This window comes from Meles meles, chromosome 17, assembly GCF_922984935.1.
Source record: "Meles meles chromosome 17, mMelMel3.1 paternal haplotype, whole genome shotgun sequence".
NCBI lineage: Eukaryota > Metazoa > Chordata > Mammalia > Carnivora > Mustelidae > Meles > Meles meles.
Window position 1 is genome coordinate 579,344 of NC_060082.1, and position 24,655 is coordinate 603,998.

General features: G+C 55.9%; 3 protein-coding genes and 1 non-coding gene across 12 annotated transcripts in view; all 4 read left to right on the forward strand.

Moving 5' to 3' along the window:
* The window catches only part of UBAP2L (ubiquitin associated protein 2 like), a 42,402-nt gene extending 29,765 nt beyond the window's left edge, over window positions 1-12,637 (forward strand). For 3 of the 5 annotated variants that reach the window (XM_045982134.1, XM_045982135.1, XM_045982133.1), the window contains 10 exons: window positions 1,297-1,492; window positions 1,572-1,660; window positions 2,997-3,050; window positions 3,664-3,745; window positions 4,491-4,708; window positions 5,188-5,293; window positions 9,778-9,845; window positions 10,565-10,762; window positions 11,170-11,220; window positions 12,024-12,637. In XM_045982134.1, the coding sequence (XP_045838090.1) occupies window positions 1,297-1,492; window positions 1,572-1,660; window positions 2,997-3,050; window positions 3,664-3,745; window positions 4,491-4,708; window positions 5,188-5,293; window positions 9,778-9,845; window positions 10,565-10,762; window positions 11,170-11,220; window positions 12,024-12,119 (1,158 nt within the window). In that variant the 3' untranslated portion in view covers window positions 12,120-12,637. Of the gene's footprint in view, window positions 1-1,296; window positions 1,493-1,571; window positions 1,661-2,996; window positions 3,051-3,663; window positions 3,746-4,490; window positions 4,709-5,187; window positions 5,294-6,587; window positions 7,860-9,777; window positions 9,846-10,564; window positions 10,763-11,169; window positions 11,221-12,023 lie in introns of those variants that run through there. The other 2 variants (XM_045982136.1, XM_045982137.1) reach the window with 2 other exon arrangements.
* Window positions 3,449-3,585, forward strand: LOC123928553. Its single transcript, XR_006815762.1, has one exon. It is a non-coding gene; the product is annotated as a small nucleolar RNA SNORA58 (small nucleolar RNA).
* Window positions 12,638-12,854: 217 nt separating the features above from the next.
* Window positions 12,855-16,181, forward strand: HAX1 (HCLS1 associated protein X-1). Of its 5 annotated transcripts, none has more exons than XM_045982140.1 (7): window positions 12,855-12,960; window positions 14,037-14,299; window positions 14,466-14,656; window positions 15,274-15,325; window positions 15,450-15,556; window positions 15,685-15,775; window positions 15,928-16,181. In XM_045982140.1, exons 2-7 carry the CDS (start codon window positions 14,062-14,064, stop codon window positions 16,011-16,013), a joined length of 765 nt encoding a protein of 254 aa, XP_045838096.1. In that variant the 5' UTR covers window positions 12,855-12,960; window positions 14,037-14,061; the 3' UTR covers window positions 16,014-16,181. The 5 variants fall into 5 exon arrangements, with proteins under 5 accessions (XP_045838096.1, XP_045838099.1, XP_045838097.1 ...); XM_045982143.1 differs by lacking the exon at window positions 12,855-12,960 and adding an exon at window positions 13,012-13,141; XM_045982141.1 differs by lacking the exon at window positions 12,855-12,960 and adding an exon at window positions 13,385-13,537.
* A 4,810-nt stretch (window positions 16,182-20,991) lies between these two features.
* On the forward strand, window positions 20,992-24,543 carry AQP10 (aquaporin 10). Its single transcript, XM_045982675.1, has 6 exons — window positions 20,992-21,149; window positions 21,603-21,729; window positions 22,389-22,526; window positions 22,623-22,741; window positions 22,957-23,174; window positions 23,620-24,543. The coding sequence occupies exons 1-6, from the start codon at window positions 21,045-21,047 to the stop codon at window positions 23,810-23,812; spliced, it is 900 nt and encodes a 299-aa protein (XP_045838631.1). The 5' UTR covers window positions 20,992-21,044; the 3' UTR covers window positions 23,813-24,543.
* Window positions 24,544-24,655: the final 112 nt, after the last annotated feature.

Consider the following 24,655-nt stretch of genomic DNA (forward strand, 5'->3'; position numbering starts at 1 on the left):
AGATTTTGTCTATTTAACAGAGAAAGAGGGGCGCCTGGGTGGCTCAGTGGATTGGGCCGCTGCCTTCGGCTCAGGTCGTGATCTCAGGGTCCTGGGATCGAGCCCCACATCGGGCTCTCTGCTCTGCGGGGAGCCTGCTTCCTCCTCTCTCTCTGCCTGCCTCTCTGCCTACTTGTGATCTCTCTCTCTGTCAGATAAATAAATAAAATCTTTAAAAAAAAAAATAACAGAAAAAGAGATCACAAGTAGGGCAGAGAGGCAGGCAGAGAAAGGGGTATGTAGGCTTCCTTCTGAACAGAGCGCCTGATGTGGGGCTCAATCCCTGGGCCCTGATCGTGACCTGAGCTGAGGGCAGAGGCTTAACCCACTGAGCCAGGACCCCTGACTCCTGAGTCTTTATGTGACTTTTTTTTGTTTTTTAACACTGAGGTGGGTGGGACTTTGTATGCTCTGATAAGTGCTGTAAGAATGTCCCTTTCCCGTTCTGGCTGTTCTCATTACTTGGTCTGGGATATGCCGAACATGACTGCTGAAAATCATCCGTGTGAGTCTGGGCATCAAGCTTTTGATCAAATCGTTAATCTTACTCTTACGATTTAGAACAACCATTTGTGGAATTAGGCTGATAGGGTAAGGAAGTCGCATTCTGGGCAAAGATGTCTGGTTTGCCAGGAACCTGGGGGAAGATGACGAGCGCTGAGGCTTCCTTCGAAGTCTCTTTTTCCTTAGATAAAGATTCTAAGAACTTGCTGGACTAGTGAAGGAGAATGTGGGAGAGAAGACTGGGATGTATTTCTTTGACTTATTGGCCAGCCAGCACTGGTTTCTGGGGTGTTGGCCCCCGCTTCCTCTGCTGCCTCTGACGAGGGTAATGGGTGGTGGGTCTGTTGTTAACCACCCCTGCCTGACGAGTCTTGGGAAATGGGTAGCTAGAGGGTAACTCCTTCGGCAGAGGGCACCGAGGATTCAGCCACAGCCTTTTGTTTTTTTTTTTTTAAGGTTTTATTTATTTGACAGAGATCACGAGACAGAGAGGCAGGCAGACGGGGGTGGGGGGGAGCAGGCTCCCCGCTGAGCAGAGCCCGATGCGGGGCTCGATCCCAGGACCCTGGGATCATGACCTGAGCTGAAGGCAGAGGCTTAATTAACCCACTGAGCCCCGTAGGCGCCCCGGCCTCAGCCTTTTTAACTGGGCAGCTGATGCGCTTTCCCCAGCAGGAGGGAGTATGCATCTCTCCTGACCTGTTTCGCTAATCACCGTTTCGTCCTGTCTTCCACCGCTCCCCCTTTTTTAAGCACACAAGCGTGGACAGTGAGGCGAACCTCCATTCTTCCTCCAGCACTTTCTCCACCACGTCCAGCACGGTTTCCGCGCCTCCTGCCGTGGCCACTGTCTCCTCCAGTCTCAGCGGCGGCAGCGGCCTGGGCCTCGGGCTCAGCAGCAACTCCACCGTCACGGCCTCGACTCGGAGCTCGGTTGCTACGACTTCAGGTAGAGGGTGGTTGGCGCAGCTCTGGGACAGGGACGAACAGTGCGTGTGTGACAGGGTAAAAGTGATTTCTCTTTCTAGGAAAAGCTCCTCCCAACCTCCCTCCGGGGGTCCCGCCATTGTTGCCTAATCCGTACATTATGGCTCCCGGGCTGTTACACGCCTACCCGGTAAGTGAGACCGAAGCTCCTTCTCCAGACGAGGATGGGGTGGCTGCTCTTGGCACCTGTGGCTTCAAGGGGAGCGTCTAAGTAAAATACCGAATGAACGAGTTGTCATATGTAAGCAAACAGGTTTTTAACCTTTGTAGATTGGGAGGAAGTCATCGTTTCTAGAGAGGAAGGGCTAAACCGAGGCCATTTCTCCTATTACGTATTTTGTCTGCGTGAAACACAGATTCTGGGCCTCTGAATCTAAAGGCCAGAGAGTCCATCTGCAGTCCCTTTCAGTTTCTCTGAGAATTATTTTCTCTGGTTGGATTGATGCCCTGCCTTGGAGGGTCTTTGCTGGTGCTGACCAGCCAGCTAGAATTCCCCGACCTGATCTGGGACGATCTGAGAGCAGGCCACAGACAGTGGTAGCTTTCCCCTGCTGTTTCTTCTGTCCAAATCGTGGATGCGGTGCCTGTTAAGATGAAGGGTATTTATTTTGAAATGTTTAAAAAGACACATGTTTTTGCTCCTCAGAGTGTCTAGGTGAATATCATACAGAGGAAACATACAGTAATGTTTTTAATTTTTTTTTTAAGATGTATTTATTTATTTGAGAGGGAGAGTGCATGAGCGGGAAGGGCCGAGAGAGAGAGAATCTTAACGGAGATTGAGTGCTGAGCACGGAGCCCAACATGGGGCTCAGTCTCACGACCCCGAGGTCACAAACCGACCCAAAACTGAGTCGAACAGATGCCTAACTGTGCCACCCAGGAGCCCCTACACTTTTTTTTTTTTTTTTTAAGATTTTATTTATTTATTTGACAGCAAGAAGGGGAACACAAGCCAGGGGGAGTGGGAGAGGGAGAAGCAGGCTTCCTGCAGAGCAGGGAGCGGGAGCCAAAGACACGCTTAAATGAGTCAGCCACCCGGGCCCCTCCCTTACACTTTCTAACAATAAACATACCACCTTAGTACCCATACATTAGAGAAAATAAAGAGTAAAATGTGAAACCTTTCTGAGAGAGATAAATCTTAACCCATGTTTTTGAAGGGGTGACAGAGACTGGTGGGATAGAGAGTGAAGCCGGCCGTTCCCACGCAGCTGCTGTCTGTCTCACTGCCCAGGCGGGCGGCGTGCTTCAGTCAGTGTGGCTTATAGTTTAAGGGGAGCTTAAAACCCTTGCGCACATCACTTAATCTTTTTGTAGTTTTACTTCTTTCCTCTTGAAGGAAACGGAAAGAAGTAATCTGTGTCGTATTCTCCCTGTGAGCGACTGACCACGTTTCTCAGCACCTTGGGCTGCTCCTGTGGTAACAGTTCCTGTTAATAGTGTAACACGCTTGTATCTTGCAGCCACAAGTTTATGGTTATGATGACTTACAGATGCTTCAGACCAGATTTCCCTTGGTGAGTACGTGGGTAGAGCTTAGGAAAAGAACGAGATCTTCACCTTACTGTTGAGGGTTCAGTTGAGAAGTCACAGGCTTAGCGCTTCCCCAGCCTGCATGTCCACACACACACACTCTGATTCTCAGGCTCTGTTAGAACACAGGGACTTTGGAAGTGGTTTTAACTGAAGGTAACTTTTTGTTTTTTAATCAGTTGGGATTTCTTTGAAGTAAACAAATTTTAATGTGATCCATATCTCAGAGTACTTGGGAGCTCTCTGGGTGCTTGTTCCATATGGGTCAGGTGTTTCGAATTACAGAAGGGCAGTCTCTTTTCCAGAAGTAGGAGACTGTTAGGTATATACGTAAAAGTCTGAGTGTATCCTTGGTTCCGATGGCCTTGATGTGTTTCCTGGTGGGCATACCCGTAGACCTTGTCTGACTGTGCCTGTGGCCAGGCGAGGGGGACAGTGTATGCGAGAGTGACCTGGAGTTGGTGCCAGCTCTGACCAGCTGATTCGGTGGCGGGCTAGACGGCAGCACTCCCAACACGGTGCTTCTCGCCCTCTGCTGTTACTGCTGCTGGGGACTGAGTGGCACTGAGTGTCTGCTATTTGATTTCTCTCTTCTAGGATTACTACAGCATCCCATTTCCCACGCCCACCACTCCGCTGACTGGGAGGGATGGTAGCCTGGCCAGCAACCCTTACTCTGGTACGGCTGGGATGGGGCCGAATGAGGGGAGAGTGTGTTGGGATTGGTGGCAGAAACCTGATCAATAGGAGGGGAAAAAACTGTAAGAAGGAAACCAGTTCTGGCTTTAGTTAAGCCTTTGGCAGAAGGTCTAGAACGGATGTGCTGAATCAGGGCGGGCAGATCTGGAGCGCTGCAGAAGACGGACGTCCCCTTCTTACCCACTCGCTGTCTCCCAGCGCTTCCAGGTGGCAACTTGACTTCATTTTCTCTGCGCTTCTCCAGTTTTTCCCAGAAGTGGAGTGCTTGAGCTGGCCTCTCTCTGCTCCTCTCCGCTCCTGTCCCTGCTCACAGTGGCAGTCTCAGCGCCTTGCCTAGGCCATGATGCTTCTTTTTATGCCTGACCTGTCGTCCTCTCTGACCTAGCTTTTTTCCGACCCGCGGCTGTGTTCTGGGTCCAGCGTGGAGCGTTCCTGACGGAGGGGAGGCAGGGGAAGGCAGGAAGGGGGGAATGAAAGGGTAGGAGTGGGCTGGGCAGAGAAATCATGCAGGAGCTTTGTTCTCGGGGTCTGTCTCCCACAGAATTGTACAGGCAGCCGGTGTTTGGGTTGACTCAGCACTGTGCTCAATGTGCGCTTAGCAGTGCTAAATGTTGCCGTAAAGAAATCTAATTCAGAGAATTGAGCTTTTCATAGCCTTGGGTCAGGGTCTTCTGGAGTTGGGGGTGAACAAAAGCAGTAGGTCCATTTAGTCTCTCCTGTCATAGGTGACCTCACAAAGTTTGGCCGTGGGGATGCCTCCTCCCCGGCCCCGGCCACAACCTTGGCCCAGCCCCAGCAGAACCAGACTCAGACTCACCACACCACGCAGCAGACGTTCCTGAACCCGGCGCTGCCTCCCGGCTACAGCTACACCAGCCTGCCGTACTACACAGGGGTTCCGGGCCTCCCCAGCACCTTCCAGTATGGGCCTGCTGTGTTCCCTGTGAGTGCCTGGGCTTGGTCTTTCCAGGTGGTGGTGGTGAATCCCAGCCCCCAGGCACTAGCCTAGCTGTCTTCAAGGCTGGATGACTTTTCAATAATGCACGAGGAGAAACATTTCCTCTTCTGGCCTGTTGCTGGCCTGGCAGAGGGAGGGGGGCTAGAATTGGTGGGACTGGGATAAAGGTTACCTATTCTTAGAATTATCTAAAGGGCATAGGAGATGTGACCCCACAGGGCTTTGTACCCTAGACTGTCTTCATTCATTGCGGCAACTTGCCCCTTTCCCTTCCTCCGAACTACCATTTCTTGACTTCACTGGTAGATTTCATAAGGCTCTGTAGGGAGCCCATTTCACTACGCAGACTGGCCAGCCTATCTCAGGATGGTAGGCATCTGAATGCCCAGTCCCTGGAGTAGGACACAGTGAGGGGATGGTTCTCGGCCACAACGTCCCCTCACTTCTAGCCCTTTTGTCTTCAGGTGGCTCCTACCTCTTCCAAGCAGCATGGTGTGAATGTCAGTGTGAATGCATCGGCCGCCCCTTTCCAACAGCCAAGTGGATATGGGTCTCACGGATACAACACTGGTAAGTGCCCCTTGACCCTGGCTGTCTGTGGTTTCTGCAGGATGTGACTGAATGAGTTTCAGGGAGCAAGACGTGGTGCTTGAGAGACGGAGCTGCTGAGGCTTGCTGCTGGCGGCTCTGCAGAGGGTTTTTCCTGTGCGACTGATGGGGGTGTCTGTCCGAGCAGCAGCAGCCGAGGGGCTTGACAGAAGAGCATGTGTCCAGCACTCGTGGTGGGAATAGCCCAGGGCATGTGTCGGCTGTCCTTACATGTTGGCTGGCCTAAACTTTGGGTGGGGAGGCAGGGCAAGGGGCCCCGAGGTGTCACGGAGACGTCAGTGGAAGCGAGCGCTAGAGTGTCCGGTACCAGTAGGCAGCACGGAAGGCGAGTGCTCGCTGAACGGCGGGCTTGGGTGGGTTTGCTTTTTCACTCCTTTTTTCACGCAGCCCCTTTCCGTTCCTTAGCTGGGAAACCCAGGATGTGGAGAGGAAGCATGGGATACGAGTGCTCAACAGAGGGGGAGTAGGACCTTCGGATCCCTCCTTTGTATGGCTGGTGTCTTGGCAAAGTCTGTGCGCACATCTGATGGCAGGAGGGAAAGGCGGGGACCCTCTGCACGGGCACCGGCCGCACCGATAACTAGTCTAGCCCCGCCCCCCCTGACGGCCACGCCCCTTCCGCAGCGGCTTGGTGCACTTTCTTCAGTGACTTGTAGACAGACAGGGAGGAGCTTGTTGCAGTCGCAGGAGTTGGGATGGAGGGTTTTTCCGAATTCTGAGCTGTGCTGTCATGGTGATTGGGATGGAGCTGCCTCTGTGTGCTTCACCCCTGTGTGGGCTCCAGGTGGGTCGGTCGTCCGAGCTTCTCGGTGATCGGGAAGCTGAGCTGAACGTGGGGCAGTGGGTCTGGCAACCACTAGCCAGGCAGACCTTTGAACTGTGTTGGAGCAACTTGGAATGAGTCTGGATTTAACCTGGAGAAATCCTGAGGCACCCCACTCCTTGTGGCTGCCCCTCTTACCAAGCAAGGTGCACCCTGATCCTTGGAGGGGAGGATTGTAAGCTTTCTCACTTGGAGTGGCCCCATTCTGCGAACATTAGATTTAAGTTTTAGCTGGACCAGATTCAAGAATTTTGAGAGGTGGGTGATTGATACTAGAACGGCGCACTGCAGTGTTATTCCCTGTAAGATTTCAGAAACCTGCCATAACAGGCTTTTGAGCACCCCAGTTCCCAACCCCACAGAGGGCTCTTATCATCCCATTCCTCATCAACCTCTAAATTCATGTATTTTTATGTATTTGATTCCTTTTAGGAAGAAAATATCCACCCCCTTACAAGCATTTCTGGACGGCAGAGAGCTAATTTGGCCCAAGGCTGGGGGCTGTGTTTTGTGTGTGTGTATAAATTTGCACTGAAGTCTTGTTTCAGAAACCAGACCACTGAGGAGAGCCTGCTGAGCTGAGGCCATGGCCTGCGTGGCTTGGGGGAAATGAGTTGGTGGATACCTTCTGGGCTTTGAACTTGCCCTTCCCCCGTTTCCTTCTCCCCCATGTGTCTGGCCCTGTCTGATCCATTTCGAGTTCAAGCGGCGCAGCCCCTCCGAAGCCTCAATGCACACCTGCTGTCGCTTCTGATTTCTGGAAGGCATGTAGTTTCAACTTGTAACAAAATATTTGTAGTCTTCAATAAACTGTGGTATTTCTTTAGCTAACTCTGGCGTTCTTTCCGTGCATGTCTTTCTGGACACCAGGAGCCAATGTTGTGCTGTGGATGAAGGGTGGAGGGGGGCCTTCTTGATCAAACCAGCGTAGCCGAAGACCTGAGAACCGTTAGCGTCTCGCCATGGTGATTGTATTAAGGTGGGAGAGGGGAAGCGGCCTTCAGTTCCCAGCCCTTGACTGACTGGGAAAGAAAGCGACTTTGTAGGAAATCCCTGACGCTCCACGCTTGTTCCGGCTCCTTCACTTTTCCACTCGGCTCTTCCCCTTGCCTCTGGCGCAGGCAGAGGGAAAGCGAGAAACAGCTTGCAGTGTCCTGCCCTGGTGAAAGGCAGAAGAGGTGGCGTTCAGAGCTGCTTTAGGGAAGTGGCTTCCAAGGCCCAGGCCAGGTGGCTGGTGGAGATGTGAGAAGGCTTTAGCGAGCAGCTAGTTGAGGACTCCGGCTGTGAAGCTGCGCTAGCCCGCACATTGTTCTTAGTCCGCGGCCCTCCCTCCGTAGGGCTTCTCGGGACCGTGGATTATGTTGTTCTGCACTCGTGGGTGTGGCGACGCATGTGCGGGAGAGGTTTGCTCAGGCCTCTCCTTGACTGGGGGAATTCGTATCCCCACTCAGTCCGGCTGCTGCAGAGTTCACTCGCATGGTGTGAACACCGTCCTTGGTTCCTTGGAAACCCAGTACTCCACTTACTTTGTGTTTGTTCCCAGCCCTCGGGGGTCATTTTTACCTGTGAGTGTGACCCCACCTCCCAGGGGCTGCCGTGCTGGAGACGTTGGTTCTTGCTTCTCCGTGCTGTCCACGTCATGTCCGTGTGGTCTCCACTGCTTGGGAGCTGGGGGGCAGACGGGGCATGGACTGTTGGAAGGAAAGCAAGAGAACTCTGGTCTGAGGAGCTTTCTCGTGACTGGTGAAGGGTAAGTGGAGAAGCCAACGCCTGTTCCGTCTAGTGCTCGCACTCAGGCTGTTAGGGCTGCTAGAGTGTTCTCTTGTCCCGTATCTCCAGTCCCTTCAACCGATACCCAGACTGAGTCTCGGGCCCGGAAGCTGGATTTCAGCTAGTCCAGCCTCTGGAAAGAACGAGGCCGGGTGGGGGGTGCTGGCAACCTGAATTCCTCCCTCCCACCCAGCTTGAGAAATAGGGTGGCTGTTCTCTCATCCAGTATGGGGCAACCCTGGGCGTCTGCAAGGTGTTTGAGCCTGTGCAGTGAAGAACAGTCGTCGTCTCATTTCCCTCAAAAATGTTTGTACTCTTTCTGTCCCACCGCACTCTCAGCCCTTCCACACAAACCGTGGTGGCTTAGCCTTTTCCCTAAACGCACTGTTGTTGAGGTTCCATCCATTACCCATGATGTGTACATGGGCACGTGGGGTTTGAAGAGGAGGGGGCCAGACTACCCCCATTAGTCCCTGTAGGGTCCCCTTCTTTTACTTCAGTGCCTCTGAAGTACAAAGTTGCTGCTCTGGGGATCGCAGTGTCTTCTCATGCTCTGTTTCTGTAGTTCTGTTCCTTTTGACTTGTGCTCTGGGAGGGCTTTCCAGGTTCAGGTGCCACTTGTGTGAGGAAGATCCTGCAGTAGCTCTCCAAGGAGGGCTTAACCTTTGAGGGCTGCCTTTGCCCTTGGCATCGGGAGCATTGTCCTTGGCATCGGGGGGGAATTTGTGGTTTGGTCACGTAAGCACAATGGTTCTAAACAAAGTCTCGCATTGAAGTGCCCCTCAGAGCAGGAGAGAAGGGTCCAAGGATACAGGCTGAAAGGTTTTTCTGAAGTTTCATTTAAATTATCTCATGTGATGAGATTGAATGTATCTTTAAAAGTATGCTTTACATTTGAGTTATTTTCCCTCAAATCTTGGCATAAAATTTCTCTCGTAAGATGCTCGACGATTTTATCTGATGGCTTCTTCCTGTTGCCTGACCCGTGGCCCCATTGCCCAGGGTACAGTGTGTGTACTTCAGTGTCAGGAGCAGAAATTAAAATGAGGAGTGGTGCTGCTCTGGTTTCCTTGAAGTGGTGGTAGGGAGCTCTTCGGCGGGAAGCGCGCAGTTGTCGGGCGCGTGGGTCAGAGCCTGTGTCCTCGGAGAAGCTCAAGTTGAAACTGACGTCGGATTTTGTGTTCCACGTAGACCACAGGAGATGGCCTACCCCACCACCTTCCTAACCTCCCCCACCCCACCCCCACGCTTAGGCTTAAATTTCGCAGCTGGAAATGCACCTCGGTGTCCGCTCGTTAAGTTGCAAGTACCTGGCCCAGAAGAGCCAAGACTGGAGAAGCTGGGCCAGGGGAGCAGAGACCCCGAGCATGCGCCCTGCTTTTGGGGCTGGACTGGACTGCTCCTCCAGCTCTTACCTTACGCTGTGAAAGCACGGATCCTGAGCCCAAAAGTATCTCTTCGTGAACAGAAAGAGCCCAGACTACCTGTCTTCCGGGAGCAGGACTGAGTGGAGTCTGGGTGGGTTGATTTGAAATGGACGTTAAAAGTTTAATACGTTTCTTTTGGGCTTTGGCACACAAGTGTTTTGAAAAGTATGTTAGTGGAGTTTGGCTATGTCTCCTTGCCCCACAAAAAGCGGCTGCCTTGCTTTCTGACACACATACTCGGTACGTACCTGGAAAAGGCAAGAGATTTGGGTCATGAGCTCTCCTCTCTCAGGACTGACCTGAGCTGGAAAAACAGACCAGACTTCTCTGGCAGTGCGGCAGCTAGAAAGGCTGCGCGCCGTCTCCTCGCCGGGAGAGGGGCCAGCGGCCAGCTGAGCTAATCTCCTGTTTCCTTCCCCCTCCAGGTGTATCAGTCACCTCCAGTAACACGGGCGTGCCAGACATCTCGGGTTCTGTGTACTCCAAAACCCAGGTAGGTGCCTAGCTCTGGAGAGAAGTGGAAAGATACGGACAGAGAGGAGGTGGCGAGGCAGTGACAAGTTCAGTGAGCAAGCACGACCCTGACGGGGGCCCGGAAACCAACCCTAGGTGAATGGTCTCTGGAGGGCAGTTTCTCAAAGACGTTGAACTCTAACCCTCTGAGAAAAAGCCAGGGAAGTGTGACAGGACGATGAGGCACGGCAGATGGCGGTGGGGTGGGGTGGGACTCCCTGTGCTGCTGTCCGGACTTTTTTCCCACTGCCAGTCTTCCTGCAACTTCCCGAGGGAGCGATGTGGAATGAAGGGAGACTGGTTTGCTCCGTTCTCTGTACAAACAAGGAGCAGGAACTGTTGTTGGAAGCCCGGAATGTTAGAGGACGTGTGCTGGAACACCTCGTAGCCAAGACCCTGGCCGTGCACGGGCCCGTCTGCAGGGTGGGCTGGCAGAGTCACAGGGCACACTCGCAGCCATCGTGTGCTGCGGTCCTGACAGCTGGAAGTCAGAGCACCCCTGGGTTGTGTGTGAGAAACAGGAGTCAGAGATGGCGAGTCCCTCTCTGAGCGGAGACAGACCCGAGCACCGGGCACCAGGCGCGGGGCTCCTCTTCAGACGCGTACCGCTCTTGGTGGGGGGGGGGGGCTTGGGCCCGGAAACTCCAGGGATCGGTTTGCTGACCCCTTTTCCTATCTCGCTTCCGACCCCCTGCGTAGCAGTCCTTCGAGAAACAAGGTTTTCATTCCGGTACTCCTGCCGCCTCCTTCAACTTGCCTTCAGCCCTAGGAAGCGGGGGGCCCATCAATCCGGCCACAGCTGCTGCCTACCCACCTGCCCCCTTTATGCACATCCTGACCCCCCATCAGCAGCCGCACTCCCAGATCCTCCACCACCACCTGCAGCAGGACGGCCAGGTAACGGCCCTCCCCCTCTCCTTTCCCTTCCTCTTCCTTCCTGTCCCTTCCGACTGCCCCCTCTCCTCTTCTTCCCCTGCCTCAGCACCACCTTCACCCACCCCTCCCAGCGCCAGCCATGGGCACACAGCACACACAGACACGAGCGCACAGAACACCAGCCGCCGGCTGACCAGAGGTCAGAGGAGGGCTCAGGCTCAAACCTCCTTTGCCCTGTTCCGTTGGTACCTTTCGCCTCTGCATCCTGTAGCACAGCTGCCCTCATCCCATCAGACCTGGGTCACACCTGCCCTCTGACCTCTCCCAGCCTCCCCCCTTCCCTGACATTGTAGCTTTCCCTTCTGATGGTGGCGTTCTATTGTCAAAGTTTGTCCCTTTATTTTCCATATATCCTGGTTCTGCCTCAGCTACCATATTTGCAGATGGTTCTCTGTTGCCAGCGCCAGCAGGAGGAGCAGGTAATGAAACCGAGTGATGATGTGCTTGAACCCACTCCTTTCCAGCCCCCATATCACCGCCACAGCCTCAGGGAACTTGAAAGGCTGCACAGTCACAGATCAGGACACACGAACACAGACACCTTGCTGAGCTCTCTGGCCTCCCGCCCCTCTCTTGTCCTCCCCTCCCCAGTGCCCTCTTTTTTCTTTCTGCCCTTCCCTGACTCTGGAAACACTTGGTAGCCGGAATGGACAAGATTCTTGGGGCAGCATCTGGAGCCTGGGGCCTCAGACTGTCTCCTACCTTGCCTGCAGTGGGCTCTCAGCGCTGCTGTGTGGTAGGGCTGGGGAGCTGTGGCCATAGTGCAGGTGACCTCTGCTCCACCGCAGGTGGCTGGGGGCTGGGATAAGGGCTTCCTGGCTCTCGAAGACAGCTTCCCAAACGCAGGTATTCTTGGGATCAGTGAAATCACCGTATGATCACTCCTCTCCAAGAGACCATAATTCTCTTTAGAGAGAGTAGCCTGTTCTCAGAGCAGTGTAGGTGGGGGAGGGGAGAGGGAGGGACTGAAAGCGGGTGGGACTCAGTCACTGTCTTGTCTTCGCACTGCTGCCCTGTTGAAAGGTGGAAAGTGCCCTTTGACCCATCACAGGTGCTCTAGGAGCACACCAGGGTGTCTGGGGTTGGGAAGTAAGCGGCAGAGTAGTTTCTAAGCAGGGGGAGTGGGAGAGCAAGACAGTTTCCAGATCTCCACCTGAAGATGTCACAGATTTGTCCGACTAACTAGACACCTTTTTCCTCCTCATCGTCCCATTCCCTGCAGACGGGCAGCGGGCAACGTAGCCAGACCAGCTCCATCCCGCAGAAGCCCCAGACCAACAAGTCTGCCTACAACAGCTACAGCTGGGGGGCGAACTGAGGCCCTGACCCTCTTCTTCTCCCATCTTCTGAGAGGGCTCCTCAGCCTGGCAACTACGGAAACAGCATCAAAGAAAGGAATGGGGGGGGTCCGCTGCCCCCGACCCCCAGCGGCCGGCCCCATGCCTCAGCTTCATGTCTGTCCCGTTCCCATACCATCCCCACTCTGTTGTATGTATTATAGGATTTGTATTTTCTCCTTTTTTTTTTCCCCCTTTCCTCTCCTCCTACCCCCTTGCATTCAAGATTATGAAACTTTGCTGTGGGCCCTGCCTTCCTTCTCCTCCTCCTGTTCACCCTGGTGGTGTATGGGTGAGGTGGGGAGGGGGGACCCCCAAATATATATCAGCCCAACAGCCCCGAGTCTCCTCCTTTATTATTAGGAAACAAAACAACAACAAATGGCGTCATGAATATGAACAACATTGTCAGATGAATTAGTTGACGTGTTTTTTTTTGTACTGTGTCCTCAAATTTAATGGATTAATGTGTCTTGTATATATAAAAAGAAAACCTCTACCTTCAGCCTCTGCCCATTCTTGATCCGTCTAGGACGGTCTCGTCGGCTTGGTGAGTGGGTGACCTGCGGTCCCCGGCGGGCTCCGAGTCGCGGGAATGAAAGGAGCTCTTTGGCCGGACTGTGCCGCCAGCATCTTGCCCCCGGGAATTCCCTTTCCTCCTGCCCCAAGGGTTTCACACCTGCGAGGAGCCGCTGCACGACCCCGTTTCCTCCGGAAGCGGCCCCTCCCCGCGCGGCAGGTTTCGGGCGGTGAAGGGAGGGGGTGGGAGCAGACGCGGGGCGGACGGAGATGAAGCAGGAGCTGGAAGAGTCGGCGTGCGGGGTACACGGGCCAGGCACGCGCGCGGGAGGGAGGGGGACCCGCAGCCGCCGGGTCTGCAGGAGGAGGCGGCGGGCGGGGGGTACTCACGGCTCCGCACGCCTCCTGCCCCCGCGAGGCTGGCCGGGCCCCCCGGCGCCGGCACCCAGCGCCCGCGCCGCAAGCTGCAGGGCCCGCCCGAGCGGTGAGGACGGCGTGCGGGGTACGACGCGCCCCTCGGCCGCGGAGCGCCGAGTCCGTGCGGCCCGGCGGGGAGGGCACCCGCGCGGCCCCCGGCACCTGCCGCGGCCGGCTCGCGGGGCGAAGGCTGACCCCTGGCGGCGGCGGCCGGTCCCGCGCGGCCGGCGGGGAGGGGTCGCCTCCGGGGGCGGGGCCCTCCCGGGCGGCGGCAGCTCCGCGGCGCCCGCCCAGCGCCCTCACGGGAGGCCCGCGGCTCGGGACCCGGCGATCCGCTCCGCCCCGGCCCCCGTCGCGTCGTGCGGACGGTCGTTTTACGACAGTGCGGGTCGCAGGCCTGCTTTCCGGCAGGCGGCCCGACGCGTCGCTGCGTTTCCGGCCGCGGAGCGCAGGCTGCCGCCGGGTACGCATGGGCTTCGCTGGGGTCCGCGGGTTCGAGTCCCAAAACGGGGATGAGCCTCTTTGATCTCTTTCGGGGCTTTTTCGGCCTTTCTGGACCTCGGAGGTTAGAGTGGGTCGAGGTCGGACGAGGGTGGGGTCCTCTGAGGGGAGCGTGACCCCTGACACCCGGTGCTTGGGGAAGCAGCGTCTCCGTCGCCCCTTCACCTGCTGCGGCCGTGACCTGCGCGGCCGCTGAGGGGGCGCTGACCGCGGTCAGCCTTCCTGCGGTCTGCGGTGATGCAGCGGGCCCCGGGCGCGGCGGTGGGGCTGGGGGCGGCCGCGAGGGGACAGGGCCGCCAGGTGCGGCCTGGGATGGCGGCGCGACCGCAGCCACACGCCCCGGCCCGCCGCTCCCCCGCGCTCGACCCTGCGCGCCCCCGCCTGCCCTCGGCCCCTCCCGCCGCGAGCTGAGGCCGTGGTTTGCTCTGAAGTCCTGGTGCTCAACCCTGCCTTCACCCCAGCCACAGAGACCCCTTTTTTGGAGGGATGACTCGAGAGGACGACGACGACGACGACGAAGACGAGGAGGAGGAAGCCACGCGCGGCCGCGGGGGCCCCGGGTTTGAGGGCCCCCAGCCCCCCGAGGAGTTTGGCTTTGGCTTCAGCTTCAGCCCCGGAGGAGGGATGCGCTTCCACGATAACTTCGGCCTCGACGACCTGGTTCGGGATTTCGGTAACATCTTCAGCGAGATGGGAACCTGGACCCTGCCTGCCCGCCTTCCGGGTGCGTGGCCTGCGGACGACCTTGCTCTCTCCTGGGTTGTTGGAGGGTGAAGTCGGGAGCCGGAGGAAGGGAGTGCGCGGTGGGCGGGGCGGGAAGACTGGTGGCTCCAAGGCCGTAAAGAGCCCAAGTCCTCTGCGCCCCCAGCAGCCGCCTGCCCCTTCTGCAGAACTTCCAGGTCCCGGTCCTGAGTCCGAGACGCCTGGTGAGAGACGTCGGGAGGGACAGACACTCCGGGACTCGATGCTTAAGTATCCAGATAGTCAGCAGCCCAGGGTCTTCGGGGGCGTCTTGGAGAGTGACACAAGCGAATCCCCCAAACCAGCACCAGACCGGGGCTCCCGGAGACCTTTCGGTGTGGTGAGTGCTTCTGGGCCCAGGGTGAGGCCTGTGGGGGACAGCGATAGAGCACAGACTGGAGGCTTGTCGGAGTCTGACAGGCTTGGGCTGGGATCCCGGGCTCCCCGCTCAGCGTTCATGTCTGTTTTCCGCGTTAAGCTCCTTGTAGGATTTTGGTGGGAGTGGACACAGGGATGGGAGTTCTGCTTCCTCTTTAAAAAAAAAAAAAATCAGGTCTCCTGGGTGGCTCAGTCGGTTAAGGGTCTGGTTTTGGCTCAGGTCATGATCTCGGGGTCCTGGGATCGAGCCTCCTGGTGGGCTCTGTGCTCAACCGGGAGTCTGTTTCTCCTCCCTCTGCCCTTCTCCTTTCTCGTGCTCACTCTCTTTCCCTTTCTATCTCAAAAAAGAAAAAAAAAAAATCCAAAAATCCAAAAAAAAGTGTTAGTTCAGGAGAGTCTTTTGGTAGAAGGATAGATAAAACAGATAAGGAGAAAGGGGTGAGTAAATAAAGCTCTCCTGAGTGCGATTTTCTCTCCCAGGGAAAGGTGGTTTTGGATCTTAGGGGTACTTTGTGTCCTGTGACCCCTCAAGTTTCAGAGTGAAAGGCATCAGTTCACCTACTTTGCCTTTTTCTACAGTTTGATGATATGTGGCCTATGACCCCCCGTTCTAGAGCCAGAGAAGACAATGGTGAGTCTGGATGGAGAGGCCGTTTAAAGTGCCCTCAGCTCTCCTCCCTGAAGTTTCTTGTCATACTTGGGCCCCTCTTTTCCTCAGACTCTTGATTTCATGTTTCCTCTCCCTGCCCTTCTAGATCTTGATTCCCAGGTTTCCCAGGAGGGCCTCGGCCCAGTTCTCCAGCCCCAGCCCAAATCCTATTTCAAGAGCGTCTCTGTGACCAAGATCACTAAGCCAGATGGGGTGAGTTGGCAGAGAGGGGTAGAAAGAACGGTGGCCAGAGGAGGCCATGGAGAGAGCAGTCGAGGTAAAGAAACCAGTGAACTCACCTTGATTGATGTTAGAGACACGGTTCGGGCTTCTCCTTGTAGACAGTAGAGGAGCGCCGGACTGTGGTGGACAGTGAGGGCCGGACAGAGACCACGGTAACCCATCAGGAAGGAGACGGCCGTCCTAGAGATGGTAAGTAAAGTGTGTGAATCAAAGGGATCCATTTCTTACCTTCTTGGGAAGGGGGAACCCGTACTTTTCTAGCCTTTAATATTATTATTGTCTTTGTCCTTTGCCCGTTCTCTTTCATTTAGTGTGTCTCTGTGTATCACTCTCTTCCTTAGATCCAGAATTACCACCTCCTGCAACCCTGGATGATGCCTATTCCATCCTGGATTTATTCCTAGGACGCTGGTTCCGGTCCCGGTAGCTTTGTTAACCCTCAGAGGCCTTCAGATTCTTTCCGCCCTTGGCGCACGTCAGTGGCTCACCCTTCCCTCCTGCCGCCTCAGGGCCTTGGGTGTGTAGAACAGTGAACTGGGGGTTTGTCAGTATGTGACTCACCCAAACTGACCAATAAAACCTTTATTTATGCTAATTCCTTGGTCTTAGTTTTGTCTAGGCTGTTCCACTTCCTAGTACCATCCAGGGCTTCCCAGATCATTTTGGCCCACAGTGTTCTGATTTCTTAATTTTTTGTTCCACTTCCAAAACCGATTTGATAAATAGGGTCAAGTACCAGTAGAAAATGATTATTCTTATATCATAAGATATATCAAGGGAGACAATTCTAGGAAAATTTCTACACAGGGACGCATTGGATTCTGGATTCTGAAAAGAGGGAGTGTGTATGGAAATGTAGGGACACTTGCTTCCCTGGCGTGGAATCACTGTGATCAGAGAGTTCGTGACAGGATTCAAGGAACTACATTGGCAAATTTTTTTTTTTAATGTATGTTGGAGAAAATGTAACTAGCACAAAAGTTTCTAGATTTTCTTCTCATTAAGAAACCTTTTGGGCACCTGGGTGGCTCAGTCCGTTAAACATCCGCTTTCAGCTTAGGTCATGATCCCAGGGTCCTGGCGTCGGACCCCACATCCTGCTCCCTGCTCAGCGGGAGGTGTGCCTCTGCCCCACCCCCCAACCCCACCCCGCTCGTGCTCACATGCACATCCCCCCCTCAAATAAATAAATCTCTAAAAAAACCACTAAACCGTAGCCCTGTGGCCGAGAGTGGCAGATGTTACACATTCATTTACCTTTGTTTTCTTGAAATGACTCAAATGACAAGGGACTTTTCTAAGGAAGCCAATCATGAGAACAAAGGAAAAAAGGTATAGCAATAAAATTTTGTATTTTCCTTTTCTTTATTATATCTTTCCATGAACAGAAGTTGATTTATTGTAACTAAGTTTATATTCTCCACGGTTAGTGCTCTCTATATCTTTTAGGAATTTCCCCAACCCAAGGTGAAAAGAATGCTCTCCTTTATTCTCTCTAAGGTTTTATTAGTTCTGCTTTTTTTTTTTTTAAGATTTTATTTATTTATTTGACAGAGACCACAAGCAGGCAGAGAGGGGAGAAGCAGGCTCCCGCTGAGCAGAGAGCTCGATGTGGGGCTCGATCCCAGGACCCTGAGATCATGACCCGAGCCGAAGGCAGAGGCTTTAACCCACTGAGCCACCCGGGCGCCCTTAGTTTTGCTTTTACATTTAGGTTTTTAAATCCACCAGGATTTTCTCTTCTATTTGATATGAACCAGGGGATCAACTTCATTTTTTTCTATTTGGGAAAATACACACGTGTGTATAAATATGTATGTACAAACACTGAATCTATTTTATACACACACACATACATACAAATACACATGGGTGCCTTTGCCGGGTCTGTCTTTCTGTTAATCTATTTGTCTACTTCTGTACCTACTCACATTTTAAAATTGCGTGGCTGTGTTTAGTAGAACATGTCCTCCCACTTTCCCCCAACTTCTAGTGTGTAAGAATGCAGCAGGGGCGCCTGGGGGGCTCAGTCGTTAAGTGTCTGCCTTCAGCTCAGGTCATGGTCTTAGGGTCCTGGGATCGAGTCCCACATCAAGCTCCCTGCTTGACAGGAAGCCTGCTTCTCCCTTTGCTTGTGTTCCTTCTCTTGCTGTGTCTCTGTCAAAGAAATAAATAAAATCTTAAGTTAAAAAAAATACAATTGATTTTTAAAATGTATTTATTTATTTGAGAGAGAGCACACATGTGAGCAGGGGAGGGGGCAGAGGGAGGGAGAGAATCCAAGCAGACTGCCCACTGAGTGTGGAGCCTGCTGCAGGACTCGATCTCATGATGCTGAGATCATAGCCTGAGCCAAAGCCAAGAATTGGATGCTCAACGAACTGAGCCACCCAGGCACCCCTGTAATCGATTTTTCAAATCAGCTTTTCAGCGTATCATAAAGACATGGAGCTGGAGATTGCAGAAATGTGTGGATAGCCCAGAGCCTGAAGGGTGGACATACAGACAAGGGAAGCAACTTGGGAGAAACAGACCTGCAGAAAGATGAAAAATTAGGAAGGGCACATTTAATGTCCTTAGAAATATGATATATCCAGAAAGCCAGAAGACATTCCTATGAAGGAGGAATAAGTAAAATAAGAACAGACTTTGAGGATTTAAATGTGACGCCAAAAATGAAAAACTATCCGAAGATTTTTTTTTTAAGATTTTATTTATTTATTTGATAGAGATCACAAGTAGATAGAGAGGCAGGCAGAGAGAGAGAGAGAGAGAGGGAAGCAGGCTCCCCGCCGAGCAGAGAGCCCGATGCGGGAGTCGATCCCAGGACCCTGAGATCATGACCTGAGCCGAAGGCAGCGGCTCAACCCACTGAGCCACCCAGGCGTCCCTATCCGAAGATTTTGATGACAAAGTTGAAGTCTCTGGAAAGACCAAGTAACAGAGACAGAAAACAGGAAAAAAGTACCCCAAAACTAACATTACTTAGCAATGATACTCCAACTTAAAAACGGATTTTTAAAAAAAGAATAAAAAAGGGAAAAGATGGAAAACTGGAATTGTATAAACCATCAAGGAAATAAACCAAGAAAATATCCCAGAAGTGAGGAATATTTACTTCTTTTTTTTTTTTTCATTTTATTTATTTTTTCAGTGTAACAGTATTCATTCTTTTTGCACAACACCCAGTGCTCCATGCAAAACGTGCCCTCCCCATTACCCACCACCTGTTCCCCCGGAATATTTACTTCTGATCTGAAAGACCCACCACATGCTAAACAGCGAGGATGAAACCAACAAACAAAGCCTCTGCTTCAGAACACGAGAGAAAAAGGAAAACCCAGATGATCTGAGAGAGGGTTCAGAGGAATCTGGGATTCAGGATTCTCATTTGCATCTACCCAGACGTCCCTGTCTCTGGTGTCAGAGTCCTACCCTTTTCCTTTTAGGACCCTAACCTTGACAAAGGAAACCGACTGGGGCTGGGAACTCCACCTTCTCTAAAGCACAGCTACCCGGTGCACGCTGGAGCTGGTGCTCCACGCTGATGCCCACTGGATGCGAGAGGCTAGGCTTTCCTTAAACGCTGTAAGGGAGCCCACTGGCTTTCGGAGTGTGCCGTGGCTTAGTGATCCGTTCTGTGGAACCTGGGACCGTTTCCCTCAGCCTCTCCCGTGCTGGAGGTTCTATACAGGTGCCTGTCCTTCCACCAGTGACGGCTTCCAACGGATGACTGCTGGCGATTTTAACCATTGCATTGCTTCAAGCCACACACTGTCCATCTTCTACCTACCACCATGACAGGGTTCTTGTCAACCCGCCCGTAAGTGATCACCCAAATTCCCTTCTAGAGTTCATGGAACCACTGTCTTGGGTTCCCCGGGAGAAGACTAAGGCGAGGAGAGACATGAGCAAAGTTTACTGGGGGTGCTAATGGTCTCGGGACACACATGTAAGAAGGTAAGGAAAGCAGGATGACGAGAAAAGGGAGACTGACACAAGGAAGTTACAAGAGAAGCCTCAGCTGACCCTGTGGGGACTTGGAAGCTGAAGTGGCCCTTGCGGTTGTTCTACTTCAAGGCAAAGAGGCCGGTCTTTGCATCCCTGCACTGACCGGTCATTGACATGGGCATGTCCCCTTGGTGAGGCTGTCCCGGCCGTGAGAGGTAGTCCTGTGCGGTGTGCTCTCAGCATCTGAGAGTCCCAGCCTGGCGATGGGTGCATTGGCCCCAAAGTGGAGTCGGGGTGGCAGGCATCCAGAGCAGGGGACGTGGGGCTCAGTGCAGCGGGAGGCGCTCTGTCCGGAGCCGAGGAAGGGACACAAAGCTCGAGCACTTTCTCACTGAGGGGAGATTCTGCATGAGGGCAGGGCAAACGTGGAACGAATGGGTTTTATTTTAAGTGTCCAAATGGGTGGTGTTGTGCCCGAGTTTCCGCGTCCGAGAGACCGCCAAGGAGCCAAAACCGATGCAATCCCATGAGGGTTTATCTGACAAGCTTAAGCTTGGGCTCAAGTGTACCCGACGCAGTGGAGGAGGGACTTGGACCCCGAACCAGATTACAGTCCGAGTTTTTAAAGGCAGAGTGGGGGTGGACTCGGCCGTGGGTGAGGACAAAGGGGATTAGGGATGATGTGAGTCTCCAAGGAATTTCGGAAGCGAGGTTTCCAGGACCTTGAGGTGCTAGCTGTTTTTACCAGTAATACAAATCTTCTCGTGAGACCCTTTCCATGTCTATCAGTGGGCCACATGCTTGGGAATGATTCTCGATACTATCTTGGAGGTTTAGAGATAAAGTTTCCTAAAGGAACTGTTAAAGTAGACTTACAGGATCCCGGTCGGACCTGTTGGAGTAGGGGGTCGGTCAGGCTAGGATTGTCCTTAGCAAAACCTCAAGGTGAGGGCAGTTGAGTCCCCAGGGCAGAGCCGCTCTGCCTGTTTCAAGGGCCTGTCAGTAGGTGAGGAATTTTCATGATTTTCTTCGGCCCGTTTCCCACATCAGGCGGGGGAGGTGCTTCGCCTTCCGCAGGAGAGGGCGTCGTGCAGCAGGAGATGGGGAGAAAGCCGGAGCCCTTAGATGGCCGTGTGGCCTTGCGGAGTCCCGAGGCTCTCGAGCCCCTCACTAGCAGAGCGAACCGTAGTGCTGCCTCTGGAGGTGCTCGGGGCCCAGAGCACCCACGCGGGCCACGCCCTCCGAGCCGGCAGCACGGAGGTGGTCAGGCCGGGAGGGATGGGGGGTGGCAAAGGGGACAGACCGGGCAAACTCCAGGCTCTTGTCATGCACGGGGCCTGCCCTTAGACCTTCTCCCATTATCTCCCCGGCCTGTACACGGGTACAGATATTGCCATGCAGGAGCTGAGCCAATCGACTTGAAAGTCATTTCCTTATCACGTCCCCTGTCAGTAGCTGCGAGCCTGAGCAGACGGAGGGCGGCAGGAGGACACGGGCCGTCTTCACCATGGCCTGCGGATGGGCCCTGGCCCAAGTCAAAGGCCGGCTCCGGCTCCGCAGCCAGCTGGGCCGACAGTGCCTGGCGGAGTTTCTGGGTGTGTTTGTGCTCATGGTGAGCGGTGAGCTGGGACGGGGAGCGCGGGGCGAGGGGGGGCTCCTCCCGGGTCTCTGTTTCTTCTTGCAGGCGTCTTGCTTCTTCCAACACCCATCGCTTCTCTCCCTGCCCGTGTCCCTGCCATTCTGTCCCGCTTCCTGACGCTTACCCCCAGCCCTGTCCCGCCCTCATCCCCCTCCCCTGCCTTCAGTTTCCCCTTTATTGCCCTCGGCCTGCTTCTCCCCCTTCCTAGCCCATTCACTCAGCTCTCTCGGCTGGCGCCTTGCCTTCCCATCCCCTCCCCTGCTGCCCCTTGCCTTCCCATCCCCTCCCCTGCTGCCCGTCCCCCGGGCCCCTGTCCCCGCCGCCCGTCCCCTGGCCCCTGTCCCTGCCACTGGCCCCCCGGCCCCTGTCCCCACTGCCCGTCCTCCTTTCCCGGCTCCTGTGCCTCATCCGCCCTCTCCCCACCAGCTCCTCACCCAGGGGGCTGTGGCCCAGGCCGTCACCAGCGGAGAAAGCAAAGGCAACTTCTTCACCATGTTTCTGGCGGGCTCCCTGGCCGTGACCGTAGCCATCTACGTGAGCGGCAACGTTTCAGGTGAGGAGGGCAGGGCCTGGCGGTCAGAGACGTGGACCATGCACGGGAGTGTGGGTCTATGGTGATGGTGACAAGGCAGAGCCTTTGGTGATTCATGGACATTGTCTCCTTGAGCTTGGCGAGTGTCCTGGGCGGGGATAGGGCTTTGGCCTGGTCCAGCCCCTTCCCTCTGTGGGTCTCTCCTCCACTCACCTAGACGGAGGTCTGCGGCGAGGCGCCGGGCTGGGTGCCATCTTCTTGGGTCCCCCTGAAGCCCTGGGGTCATCTCTGTGCAGCACCTCAGCTGCTCCTCCTCTAGACACGCGCTATGCCAGGGTGCCCGGCCGGAGCCTGGAACACGAGCGGTGTTGTAGAAAGAGCAGGCAGACCCTGGGCTTTACTCTGTGACCCGGACAAGTTGCATGACCTCTCTGAGCCTCAGCTTCCCGACTCGCGACGGGAACAGTAACGTCCGCCTTCAGCGTTGCAAGCGGCAGCGGTGCGGGCTGGCTCGGTGAGAAGCGTGTGCCATGCTTGATCTCAGGGCTGTGAGCTCGAGCCCCACACTGGGGGCAAAGATAAGTAAAATTACATGAAAAAGCCGGAGGAGCAGCAGTGTCACCTGGCAGTGCCTGGTGGGACACTTCACGGAGTTGCTTTCCTTTTCTGGATCCTTGAAGGGGCCCACCTGAACCCGGCCTTCTCCCTGGCCATGTGCCTCCTGGGACGTCTGCCCTGGGCCAAGCTCCCCATTTACTGCCTGGTGCAGCTTCTGTCGGCCTTCTGCGCCTCCGGAGCCACCTACGCCGTCTACTATGGTAACGTGGTTGGGCACGGTGGTGTGCGGCCAGGAGCGCTTGGCGATGGTTTTGCATGAACAAAGATGGGAATCTGGGCTGTGCCCTCCCCTGCAGACGCCCTCTGGAGTTACACAGGCGGGAACCTCACAGTGACCGGCCCCAAGGAGACGGCCTCCATCTTTGCCACCTACCCCGCCCCGTATCTGTCCCTGAACAACGGCTTCCTGGATCAGGTCAGTGTGAGCGGAGACCCGGGAAAGCCCGGCTCTTTGCCCTCGTCCCCTGAGGCCCCCTGGGCTGTGGGGTTGGGTTTCTCTCTGAGCCACCCCAGTTGCCCACGTTGGGCAGTCGGATGACGAGGGTTGGTGGCCCAGGTTCCTTGGGTGAGAAAGGGCGGAGGGCGCGTCTGGCAGCTTACGGGGGTCCCTCTGCTTCGGTCACCTCCAAGGTTCTGGGCACAGGAATCCTTATTGTGGGGATCTTGGCCATCACGGACACACGGAACAAGGGAGTGCCTGCCGGTCTGGAGCCTGTGGCGGTGGGGCTGCTGATCCTAGCCATCGGGCTATCCCTGGGTGTCAACTGTGGGTTCCCACTCAACCCTGCCCGCGACCTGGGCCCCCGGCTTTTCACCTATGTGGCTGGCTGGGGCCCTGAAGTCTTCAGGTGGGAGACTACGGCCCCTCCCCTGGGCAGTCCCTCCGCTCCCCTCCTCAGAGGCTGGGTCCCCAGCTCCCCTCTGCGTAGTTCTCTCAGCCTCTTGGGACAGTGTCCCTCATCTACACCGCAGCTCTCCCTCTCTCTCTTACCCTTCTCTCCTCACACCCTTCCCCCCACAAACTGTAGGGATGATGCTCTTGGGTGTGTCATTACCTCCGGGGCATTAGTGACCTCCGCAACACGGGTATATTCAGATAATCCCTAAGGCAAGGGGCTGGACCAAGGCTCTCCTAGGGGCTCCCCTCCAAGCGCTGAGCTCTGTTGCGAGCCACACCCTTCTGGCGTCCATCTCCCCAGGAGCCGCCTTCAGGGCGCCCTTGCCACGGGGGTCCTCGGGCGGGGAGGCGAGGGCCGTCAGCCCTGAGGTCCTCCTCCTGGCCCTCTCTTGTAGTGCCGGGAACGGCTGGTGGTGGGTGCCTGTGGTGGCCCCTCTGGTGGGGGCTACGCTTGGCACAGCCACGTACCAGCTGCTGGTGGCCCTGCACCACCCCGACGAGTCCGAGCCAGCTCCGGATCTAGAGCTCGCCCGACGGAAAGCCTCAGGCTCGGAAACGACTGCCCCAGCTCGGCTGTCGCAGCTGTGATTCCCCCAGGACAGCCCTCGCCGGCCTCGTGGACCTGCGGAGGGCCGGCGCCGGGGACAGGACATCCTTTCCCGGACGAGTGCGCCGGCTTCGCGGTCCGCGGTCGAGGCACCCTTTCCTCCTGGGGCGGAGGACGCCTGCACGGGGCGACCCGGGCCAGCGCCTCCGGCCCGCCCCGCTCCTCCCGCCTCCCCCTCCCCGCTGCCGCTCCTCCCCTCCTCCTGCTCCGCTCCTCCCCCGGCTGGTCTTCGGACCCCACGGCGGCGGCGGACCGAGCGCCTCCAAGCAGCCACCAGAGGGCGCGCCCCGGAGCGGCGCGGGGGGCCGGGGGCGGCCGCGGCGAGGGGCGCTTGCCGCAGAGCCCGGTCCCCCTGCAGGGCTCCCAGCCCCGGCCCTCGGTGCGGCCGCCCGGCCCTCGCGGGGCGGCTCTCTGGATGGCGAGGGGGCGAGCCGGGCCTGCCTGGCGGCCGGGAGCGCAAAGGGGGAAACTGAGGCACGGCCCGGTGCCCAGACGCTCCAGCCGTCCGTCCCGGAAAGGGGTGCGGGGAGCCGCGGGGGCCGAGCGAGCGGGGGGTGCTCGCTCTCACGCCCCTCCCGGCCGCGCTGCGGGGCCCCTGTCCCTTGTTGGCGCCGGGCTGGCGCGGGCGGGGACTCGCGACGCGACCTCGGGCTGTGGGTCCGAGCCCTGTTGCGCGCGGGGCCGACGGCCGTCAATAAAGTCCGAAACAAAAGCGCCGGCTCCTGCTCTGCGGCGGACTCGGCTCTTCGGCGGTGCGACGGGCGTGCGCCGGCGGGTGGGGACGCGGCCCCGGAGGTGAAGACCCGCCCGCCCGCCCGCCCCGC

Bases quoted from the DNA above. Each gene is read 5' to 3' on its own strand.
- HAX1 (XM_045982138.1), top strand. From the start codon at position 13,587: ATGAGCCTCTTTGATCTCTTTCGGGGCTTTTTCGGCCTTTCTGGACCT. The intron at 14,657-15,273 runs GTGAGTGCTTCT...CTTTTTCTACAG, and splicing joins CCCGGAGACCTTTCGGTGTG to TTTGATGATATGTGGCCTAT. The intron at 15,557-15,684 runs GTGAGTTGGCAG...TTCTCCTTGTAG, and splicing joins AGATCACTAAGCCAGATGGG to ACAGTAGAGGAGCGCCGGAC.
- AQP10 (XM_045982675.1), top strand. From the start codon at position 21,045: ATGGCCTGCGGATGGGCCCTGGCCCAAGTCAAAGGCCGGCTCCGGCTC. The intron at 22,527-22,622 runs GTAACGTGGTTG...CCTCCCCTGCAG, and splicing joins CACCTACGCCGTCTACTATG to ACGCCCTCTGGAGTTACACA. The intron at 23,175-23,619 runs GTGGGAGACTAC...CCTCTCTTGTAG, and splicing joins TGGGGCCCTGAAGTCTTCAG to TGCCGGGAACGGCTGGTGGT.